Source organism: Fragaria vesca, linkage group LG3, assembly GCF_000184155.1.
Source record: "Fragaria vesca subsp. vesca linkage group LG3, FraVesHawaii_1.0, whole genome shotgun sequence".
Classification (NCBI taxonomy): domain Eukaryota; kingdom Viridiplantae; phylum Streptophyta; class Magnoliopsida; order Rosales; family Rosaceae; genus Fragaria; species Fragaria vesca.
This window is the reverse complement of record NC_020493.1, coordinates 10,821,901-10,832,790: the sequence shown is the minus strand read 5'-3', so window position 1 is coordinate 10,832,790 and position 10,890 is coordinate 10,821,901. Positions and strand designations below refer to the sequence as shown.

Below are 10,890 nucleotides of genomic sequence, written 5' to 3'. Positions count from 1 at the left end.
GAAAATTTTCAATTGAAAGTGATGACGTGGTAGATGCCACCTAGGACGCCATATAATTTGGTATCATATTTTGGTATAACTTTTTTGTGCATGTAGCAGGACTCTTTTGATATATCTGATTCACACACATTAACACAAAATCATTTCCATATCTTTTTTAGGAAATGATTTGTTACCTTTTTTTACTATGCTCATAATATATTTCCTTTTTCAGGTAATTTCTTCTCCTATAGATTAAGGGTCTCAAACTCTCAACCATACACGTATATATTATAAGGCCTAAGATTTATGACATTAATCATATGTGACATGTCATGGAGAAATTTTTAAATGCTACGGGAGGACCACGTGGCAGTCTGACGTGGTCTTACGTTCCAATCAAATTTAGACATGTAGATTTTTTACAACTAAAATATAAACAAATATTTTCTATTTTTTGTGAAATGACATTCATGGGTATTTAGCAAGTTCAAACTAGGGTCTAGGGTCTAGGGTATAGGGTTTAAAGTTTAGGGTTAGGGTTTAGGGTTTAGGGTTTGGGGTTTGGGGTTTGGGGTTTGGGGTTTAGGGCTTAGGGTTTAGTATTAAAAAAACAACAGAAAACCTAAAATGGTCTTTGACAAAATAGCTGAAATAATTTTTCGTGAAGAAAATCTACATGTCTAAATTTGATTGGAAAGTAAGACCACGTCAGACTGCCACGTGATCCTCCCGTAGCACTGAAAAATTTCTCCATGTCATGTCACATAGACATATCATCAATTTAATAAATTATGTCATTTCATTCTTAGGTAAAAATACAATTTTAACCCTAACAATTAATGGATGCTATATACTAATATGAAATATTTTCTTACCCTTTTAATATGGATGTCTATGTACCAAATTTAATTAATTTATTATTAATGACCAAGTTAATAATCATACCAAATTAGGCTTTTATACCATAAATTACTTTCGTAAATTTATTAAAATTTCCTTCTATCTTTGTGAATCGAAATTTAGTTCTAGACTTTTAACTTATCAATTTTAATATTTTATTTTTGCAGGTTAAAATTATGATTAAAATTACTAAGGCCAATAATCATTTTCCATATTATAATCAATTTGTGTGCCATGAAATGAGAACCACTACACCGGAGAAGGTTGGAACTAAATGGTTGTAGATTTTTTTTTGGTCGAAATATGCATACCTACTTACGTACATGTATAAATCTCTTGGCTAAGATAATGCATTTTAATATGATTTTGTCTGTTGGACCCCTTTTGGCTCCTGGAAGAAGAATTCAGGTATGTCATGTTTGATTGTATTCTGCTGCTGATTCTAATGCGACTGCGGCATGATATCTGATCCCAGATAGAGTTCCGTTCTTTCTCCGGTTTAATACTGCGTATGTGAAATTTTGAAGAAGAAAAAATAACAAAATCTACTCCTTGCTCTATTAGGAGAGATGGTGAACAGTTCGAATCTGAAAATGGTGGAGTTGAGAATGGTCAGTGGTGAAACTTTGGCAGGAGAATCCAAGGGCTTTTCTTCCGTCAAAAGATCATTAGAAAGAAGATTCAAAGAGACTTACCTCTTGATTTGGTTTAGTCCACACCAGCTGCTGTCTTTGTCTATATAAAGTGATTTCTTTCTACAATACCAGAGTCTACTAGTAATAAACGGAATGCGCAGCCAAAAGAGAGAGAAGGAACGAGATAACTAAAATGCCAATTGCTACCAAACAGATACTAATGTCAACGAACATACAAAGGCCAAAGGCCAAAGGCAAAAGCCAAAAAGGAGACGCTCTCTTCTGGAAGATATTTGACCACTGAATTACACCCCAATTTCTTTCAATGGCAGAAGCCAATTCATACATGTTACCAGTCCTTCTCCAATGATATTGGGTTACAAGACACTTGCTATGGGTTGTAATACACCCCCAGACCTAGAAGTAACTAACTAATATATGACTTGGCAGAAAATACAGTCTAAAAAAAATTAAAAAATTAAAAAAATTGAAACTGAGCAACCACTAGTGCTCACCTTGATTAGCACAAACAAGAACTCAATGTTCATAGTTTCATACAATAACTAGTGATCTCTCACTTTGAGCTCCTCTTTACATGCACCATAACATTACATGGTTCAAGTTCACTTTGTCCAACTGTTTACCTGTAAATGAAATGGTAGAAATGAGTAAATTAGCAATTCAAACATTTGATCTACCAAATTGAACTTTAAGACCAAGTTAACTTGCCTGGTTTTTGAGCACCCAAGAGTGAGCTCTAGATCATCAGATCCGGATTCTTCATGAATCCTTTCTCCTTCCCATGCCTTAACCAGCCCTGCTGTGTTGCATGATCCGAATGCAAACTCGTCAGAGATCACCTCAGACATTGGAATGTCTGCAGTGTGATCAGAGCCTGCTGCAATGGCAGGAGAGCATGTCCCACTCTGTCCAGGAGTCCACATTCGAGAGCCTCCACCAGCTAAAGCCTCTTCCTTGAACCCAAATGGGTTTGAAGAGACAAGGCTAAATGTCGGAGAAGTTGGTCCATGGGGAATTTGAATCCCAGAAAACCATTCTGGACTAGGAATAATCTGCCTGCCAGGGCTTGGTGGAGTAGAAGATGGCAGGAAGGAGTGCTGCTGCCCACCCCATCCCGGTTGAGCAGACTGTTCCCAGTCCGTGTTCATCCGGGGTGTTCTGCAAGTTGGAGAGCTCAATGGAGGCGTGACAGGGGCACTAATAGAGCCACCATGGATGTACATATTTGGTAGCTTGGAAGAGGAGGCAGAAGAGGATCCGGAGGAGAGATGTTTTAGCCATGGGATAAGGGAACTGCCATCAACATTCTGATGAGCAGCATAGGAAGATGATGCTGGGCTAGGGAAGGAGGATGAGCCAGGGCTTGGATTGTAGGAAGCATAGTTACTTGGGTGGTAAGATGAGCACGGGCTAGCAGCTGCTGATCCGTCCACAATGTCCATACGTTCAACAGGCTTGCATCCCTGCAAGTATTTGAGATGATTAGTGGCACATAACAAACGAATAGCATATTTAATAAGTCTTAAGTAAGTATAACCACATATTTGGACAGATAATTTGCAGAAAGGCGAGATGAAGTTCCATTAAGAGCAGATTAGGGTAATAAGAAAGCAATGTGGAAGCTTCCTTGTCCATTACAGCCTTGCTTGCTAATAAGTAATAACACATAGCCTATATTGGTTTCACCTAATGTAATGAGAAATGATGATGCTCTTGTTACTTCAAGTCGTTATATGATGCTTCTAATCCCATTCTCATTATCAACACTCTCTTAAACCTTTCACTGGTTGGAATTAGTATCTGCAGTTTGATCCGAAACCTAAATTGCCAAGTCATAATATGAAGCGCGCCTATAATCTATTCAGTTATATATCCTATCAAGTATTCAAAACCAATTACTCAACCTTAATGGTATGATAACTTCACTTACCATACTCCTAGAACAGCATCAGTGCAATTTTTGGAAATGAAGTGTCAGTGACAAAAATTGTTCCATGTCCTACGAAGTAACGAAGGAAAACCGATACATCACCAATATGACAATATCTACTAACAAATTTGCCAACCCGACTACAGATTGTGCTGTGATAAATGAACTACACTTGTAACTCTACAAATAACCTTCTAGCTTCCCTGGTTTTATCTAAAAGCCAAGTTAAAAACAGCATAAACGAGGTACTGGTTTGATAAGAAGGTAATGGCACCATTCTAAGAATTTCAAGGGAATGCAAGTAATGTAAAAAATTGAGGACATGAATTTCTCTCCCTAAAATGGACTTGTCACTGACTGATTACAATATTACATTCCCAGTTAGTAGCAACCCTCAACAATAGGGAATCCAATGCAAAACATGGTCCTATTTTTTGCAGATGCAGCAGTCAACTTTACCTTAATAATCTGATCAACCTGACTACTGACCACGTACACTTTTATAATTTTCTTCCAAGGGGACCATATCATGATCCGGTAACAGAGCTAGAAACCACCCCAGTATATAACAGAAAATCTCAAACACTGAAAATGGCTGAAATATCCTTCAAGAACCTAAGAAATTCCAGTTTAAAGCATCTGCATTTTGAGCCGCAAATGTTGAAAACAGACTAAAAAAAAGGGCATCTTCCACCCCTCCTCGAGATCCACGCAGTTTCAGGTGGTTCAGAATAATGATTATCACAGGGAGCAGCCAAACAAGCCTACAGAAAAGCTTGTGCTTCACGCGCAAAAGTGATAATACACAAACAAAAGGGCAAGTGAAAAAAAGAAGACGAGCTAGTACCAGTAGCAGCAAAGCCAGCAACATAAAACAGAGCTGACTAGATCTAAACCGGACTACGTAACGGAGTCAGCCTGAAAAAAAAAGAAAAAAAAAGCAAAGGAATCTAACCCCACCGCGCCGCCGCTAAAATGCGCCTCCCCTAACCCCGGTGCACGTTAGCAAAAAGACCGCTCCCGACAGCAGCCCGTAGCTCACGGCCCTCTGCCGGTGGTGCACGTTAGCTTTCCCCTTCTAACCAATTCCACTAACATGCGCCATGTCCGTTACGCGCACGTTAGCTCTAGCCCCCCGAATTATCATAGAAACAAACATATGTATTAAAATCTACACAAAATTAATCATCGTTTGCGATATGTCTCACCCTCATATACAATGAGTTAATTCAACTCGAATTTAGAGCTATCCGAAAACTTTACTATATAAATTACTCTACATTTACGTTCTGTTAGCGCAATGAGCTAATTTATTGACTTTCGACTCTAAAGTTTTAGAATTTTAGGTCTCCAGAGCACTCAGCAAGCTCCGGAGCTATGAGCATGAGGTTAATCTTCATAAACGGTAAAAAAAAAAAAAAAGAGAACGAAGTTAAAAATTTAGATTACCTTGCGGTAAGTGGTGCCGTCGAGCTCGACGGTCCAACCGGCCTCGTTGCAGAGAGCTTTGAGGACCTCGTTGTTGTCGCAGTGCTTGGGGAGCTTATAGTTGCCGTACATTCTGAGTCCGGCGAAGATCTTCGCCGCTATGGCCCTTCGTCTTCTCTCCCTCCTCTTGTTGTTCTCTCTCTCCTTCCAGCTCGGCAGCCGCGTGCCTGACGTCATCTCTCCCGCTGGGGGTTACCAAAACCGTACGACTGCGCTTTTACAGAAGAATCTGATCGGGGAGTATTGAAGGATTGGTGAATCCGATCGGATCTGTGAGGGAAAGCGGGTCGGATTGAGGTGTTGAAATCGGAAAGGAGAAGCTGTGATTTTTTACTTTTGATGAAACCCCGGGAAAAAGAACGAGGAGTGAAAGTGGTGGTTTGTATGAAATGAGAGAGATTTTGGAGAGGGAGGCTAAATACGACGAGGGGTTTGTATTTGCTCCTGTTTTGTTAGTATTTTACGAGCCTGCCATTATTACCTCAGGAAATGCAAATACTCTGGCCAGGGATGGAGCCAGGATTCCAAAACATTCTGGGCTAAACTTTTCTATGATAAAAATTTCAAATGAATGATTTTAAATAAATTAATAATGATTGCATATTCCAAATTCAGATATATCTATTATTACATATATCTATAAACAAAGAAGCTAATATTAAGTTGTACGCTACGAGTTTTTGTAACAAATTAATCAAAAACTGTTTGTTTTCGAAAACTCAAAGAAAACAATGAAGTTAAAAAGACAAAGTACATAAACAAGATTTTGTTTTGAAAAAGCTGGAGAATTTTTCTTTTTAGCAATGGAACTAATACAATAAAAAGAAACGAGATAAGAAGTAAAAGAGCCACGACAACAAAATGAAAAATAAAATCAAATGGAACAACATAACAGAGTTGGAGTTAATGACTAAAAGAGTTGGAATTAATAAAAATGAGGACTAATGGTGTCACATCCCGACCCTTATATTTTTACCTTATTCACTAGCTTAATTATAATAAGAATTTTACCGTCTCCGTCATTGAGTTAATAGTTTAATTGGTCCCTAGAGGTATTTTTAAGAGATAATTAGTTTCGGGGAATTGTTCGTGGAAAATAATATGACGACGGTAAAAATGGTAAATTTTAGCTAGTAAAAGGTAATTTTTAATTCGGGTATTATTTTTTCGGGGTGTTTTATTTTTGGGTTTGGGTTGTTTAAAAGGATGGACTGGTTTGGGGTGTGAGGCCCAAACCCAGTTTTTTTTCCTTCTTTCTTTTTCTTCCTCTCTTCTTCCCGGTTTCCTCCCGAGCCTCTCCCCCGTCGGAAACTTCTCGCCGCCCGACCGCCGCCGTCCGGCCACACCAGACCGCCGCACCGGTCCCGTTCGGTCGGCCATCAACCCAGCAACCTCCTTGGACCGGTGATAGCTTCCCTAGCGTCGCCGTGAGGGAGATATCGGGCCCGAGAGATCCGACTGTGTTAGGGTTCACGTCGCCGGAACTCCCTCCTCCGGCCACCAATCCGGGCAAGCTTGGTACGGTTTTGTAGCCCTTCAACCCAGCAGCCTTGCCCTAAAAGGACTCACTCCCTCTTGAGCTAGGTAAGGAGAAATTTGAGGTGGAAGTTTTATGGTGTTTTTGATGTTTTTAGTCGATTACCCTAGTTAGGCTTGGAATTGGTGTTTGTGCTAGTTAGGGAAGTTGTAGAGCATGATGAGAGGATTATTCTATCAAAATTTCATAGGTTTTGGAGGTCGCCGGAATTGGCCTCCGGCCACCGCTGCCGGCGGAGCCGCCGGCGGTTAAGAGATTTTTAGGGTTTTAAGTGTGGAATATTAAGAGGAGTATATTGATGTGATTTATGGAATTTTTGGATGAGATTTGGATAGGTTCGTGAATTTCTGAAGTTTGGTATTTTTTGCGGTTAATTAATGCAGAATCCGGCCGTAGGATTTAAGTCGTATTTTGGGGAGGTTGTATTTACGACTGTTAAGTATGATATTTAAGTTCGGATTGTTCCGATTTAAGAATATCGAAGTTAGGCAATGATGAGCGTATTTATGGCTCTCGGGTAATTTTGCCTATTTTGATTAAATATTGGATTTTTGGTTGGAAATTAATATTATATTGGAACAGGACGTGAGGAGGCTCGAGCAGACGAGGCCCCAGATCGACATCAGGCTTAGGCCTAAATTGTGAGTGGACGTTTATTTTAAATAAATGCATGCTATAGTTCATGGTTGAACAATTAATGTTGCGGAATATTTTAACGTCATTTTAAATTTGACGATTTTTATTTCTCTTGGAGAGTTACCGAAAATGGGATTTTCGGTGGATATAAATATGTGTTTATGAGAGAGTATGTATATAAATGCTAGCTAGCCATATGTGTCTGTCCACCTTAATGGCGTAGCATATAGCCGCATTATGGTGTGACGTGAGCGTTGGACGTAAGCGTAGTAGCCCTATTTGAGTGTTTAACTCATATAGGAGGTATGGACACATATTTATACACCCGTCTGTCCACCTTGATGGCGTAGTGTAGCACCGCATTAAAGCGTGACGTGAGCGTTGGACGTGAGCGTTGGACGCGAGCGTAGTAGCCCTATATAGACCCATGAATTTATATATGGAGTATGGACGAGTGTAAATACATACATATATTATAGAGTCTGAGAGGCTCGATATTTTATGAGATAAAAGTTTTATCGCTTGCGGCATGCATTCGATTTTTCTTTAGAAATTAATTTGGGGAAACATAAATATTTTATTTATTATTTTAATTTTTGTCCACTCACTCTAACGTTATTAAATGTTTTCCCCTGGGCCCTTCGTTTTAAATTGCCCAGTCTGCAGAGTTCGGGTTGGATCTAGTAGGAGGCAAGGCATAGTCACCCACATTTCTGCCAGTTTTCGTTAGTAGGTTACCTGTTCAACCTACTCGTGTTTTCTTGCTTCCGCTTGTGTTTAGTAGCTCTGAATACTTTGGGATTATTGTATATTATGTGTAGAATTTCTGAAGGATAATTATGTGATGTTTGGAAGTGTTGATTTAAGAGTGTAATTTGAAATTTTCGAGTTAGGGTTGTCCATTTGCAAGGGAGATTTTCTTAATCTTTTCAGTAAATTTTCCTTGGAGGTGGTCCCCGCACGACTTACTCCGGGTTTCAGGGTGAAATTCAGGGTGGGTCGTGTCAAATGGTCAAATTTTTTAATAAAGTAATTATGTGAAGGTGCGCGTGAGATTGTACGAGCCGTGGAGACTGGAAAGATTTCAAAACAAGCTTCATTTATTCAATAAACAAGCTTCAAAACAAGCTTCATTTCTTTTAAGGGTTGTTGCTTCATATACCTACTTATTTTATATAAATTACCTACTCTATTTTGAGCAACCAAAAAAACTGTCTGGGCTGTAGCCCAGAGAAGGATGTGCTATCTTCCGTCCCTGCTCTGGACAAGATCTCCTTTGCACAAGCAGGACACCGATGTTCCTAAACCAACTGGTATTGCGATAATATTGAAATTAGTTGTTTCTGATCAATTTTTAAAATTAAGTTGAGAACATAAAGAGAAAAATTCGATCACATAAACAGAGACGGAAGATAGTTTTTCTTTAATTTTCAAATAGAATAGGTTATATTATATGTAATAAACCCTAAAGCCCAGGTAAAAAAATAATTAGAAGTGGTCAAAACCTATTATATTATATTAAATAAGGAGTGAAATATACACAAATCTTATTCTACATGGCACATCCACCTTTTATTTTATTTAAAGTGAGCCATTGGTCGATATTAAGTTAGACAAGTCCCCAACTATCGTAAAACATAAGTTTCGTCTTCTTTTTTTTTCTTTTCTTTTTTCCAACAAATAGTTTTTCCCTCAATTTTATTCAATTGTCAAAGCATGTTGTGTGCTATCAATCGATATTTGCATTTTAAGGATGTGAATCTGATTATTTTTTGAAAGTCGATATCATTTCTACTCTTATAGATTGATCTTCTTAACGTTGTGTGTTAAGAAGCCATATATATTTTTAATGCAGATATTAGCATTATTAATTTATTTATATTCATACATTTTAATTTTTTTAACAAAGATAATTCAGATAGGTGATTTTGAAATCCTGGCTCCGTCGCTGCACATAAATTATGAGGAAGGATGTACTATTTTGTAAATTCTGCAACGCCATGGATTTCTTAATTGTGTGGGGGCATAATGTTCGTTTCAATTGATAGAGTAAAGAGAAAATTGAGATCACATAAATTATGAGCGAAGACAAAGATCTAAATGTTTCGGAAATCCAGCAATGCATGCATTTCTTGATTGTATGGGACAAAATGTACGTTTAAATTAAGAGCGTAAAGAGAAAACTGTGGTTACATAATTAATGAGTGAAATTTGCTTTGCAATTCCAGCAATGCATGCATTTCTTGATTGTGTGGGGGCAAACCGATAATGTATTTATTTAACTTATTGCGTAAAAAGAAAATTAAGATCGCATAAATAATGTGTGATTATCTACTTGGTTCGCAATTTATGTGCAATATATGCATATATGCATGCATCTTGGTTTGTTTTTTTTTTTTTGGGGGTAGGGGGGCGGCAAAGATCACGTTGAAATCGAGAGTTTTTCTATATCAAGTAAGAAGCGTCCAACATGTCGACAGTCTCGATCATAAGATGATACTATACAAAACATGGTCGTTTAGATCATCTCAAACACATATACGTATAAAACTGCTGAAGACACCACAAAATAAAGAAATCTTCAATTAATATTGACTCGCTCTCGCCAACCCTACTCTCCAATACTCCCTTGTTTTATAACTATCAGGATATTTATGAACAACAAGAGTTGAACATTTAGGGTAAAAGCGATGACGCCTTATTTAATTAGATACGTAATATTATGCACGCGTGTTATTTGGATATTGTGTGTGTCAACCGTGACAATAAGAGCTTGATCAAGATCAATTTCACGCTCAAAAAACAATTTTCTGTTTGAAATTCTAGACAACTTCAAATAAGACCAATCGTGAAAAAAAAAAAGTCTCTAATATTATTCGTTTTTCAGAATTGTTTCGTTGCATTTCGTTTTTTCAACAATAACAACTCTTCATTTCTTAGCGTGATGAATTAAAATTCAAGTTTTCAAGCTTGCAATTACCATGAAGTTGGATTATATACATCCCAATATCACCCGGGTCGTGAAAGGAAAGACTTTCAAGTTGGGCACCTGCATGCACATGGCACTTCTCGAAGGGAAGGGAAGATGCTACCTCAGTTGACCCAAAACCCAACACATTATACTCATTCCTCTTCTCCCACCTCGCATCCGTCACTCTGACAAAAGCGTTCGTCTCCTCGCCACGTGTCGCCATTCTGTGCTACGGTTCGGTAACCGTCTCCGTCCCTATAAACAGACCACTTCGTCTGTACGAATTATATTTTACTGTTTTACAGCACGGTAACATAAAAGAGGATCTTCGCACGTGTCGGAGGTGTGCATGGCACGCGGTGATGCCGACTAGGCTACTGCCACTTCCAGGTGACCCCAGGCCAAACTACTACGCCGGTTCACGACTCGCCAGAGAAGAGCGTGGTATGGACTCGCGTAGAGAACCAATGAAAAATGTGGGAGGAGATCGGAGTGTGACGCAACAGGTGACGCGCGTTTGGGTAGCAATTTGGTGCGACAATGGTATAATTTTGTTTGTGAAATTATACAAAATATAATAAATTGAAAAAAAAGAAAAAAAGAACAGAAGCACGTGCAAAAACGAGTGAAGACCAGTCAACGCCCCTTCTCTGGTGTTTTTTCAACATATTCAATCGTTTCATTTGGTTTCTTGTTGTTTTTGTTTGGACAGTTCTTACTCCAATCATGCTGGTGTTTGCATTCCTTGATTTGCAAGTTTTGCTTTGCTTTTTATAGTGTAACCAAATAA

The 10,890-nt window shown here is 38.5% G+C and overlaps 1 protein-coding gene and 1 pseudogene across 2 annotated transcripts in view; both read right to left on the bottom strand.

Annotated features, from left to right (window-relative positions):
- LOC101292394 overlaps nucleotides 1-10,890 on the bottom strand; it is a 1,325,780-nt pseudogene that overhangs the window by 60,477 nt on the left and 1,254,413 nt on the right. The window lies entirely within an intron of this gene.
- Nucleotides 1,703-5,133, bottom strand: LOC101302912 (BES1/BZR1 homolog protein 4-like). Its single transcript, XM_004294082.1, has 3 exons — nucleotides 4,918-5,133; nucleotides 2,247-3,001; nucleotides 1,703-2,161 (listed from the first exon to the last, which is right to left on the bottom strand). Exons 1-3 carry the CDS (start codon nucleotides 5,131-5,133, stop codon nucleotides 2,158-2,160), a joined length of 975 nt encoding a protein of 324 aa, XP_004294130.1. The 3' UTR covers nucleotides 1,703-2,157.

What these genes read in the sequence shown, in the direction of transcription:
- LOC101302912 (XM_004294082.1), bottom strand. Translation starts at nt 5,133, where the DNA reads ATGACGTCAGGCACGCGGCTGCCGAGCTGGAAGGAGAGAGAGAACAAC. An exon ending in ACGGCACCACTTACCGCAAG is followed by an intron (nt 3,002 to 4,917) that starts GTAATCTAAATT and finishes AAATACTTGCAG; the next exon opens with GGATGCAAGCCTGTTGAACG.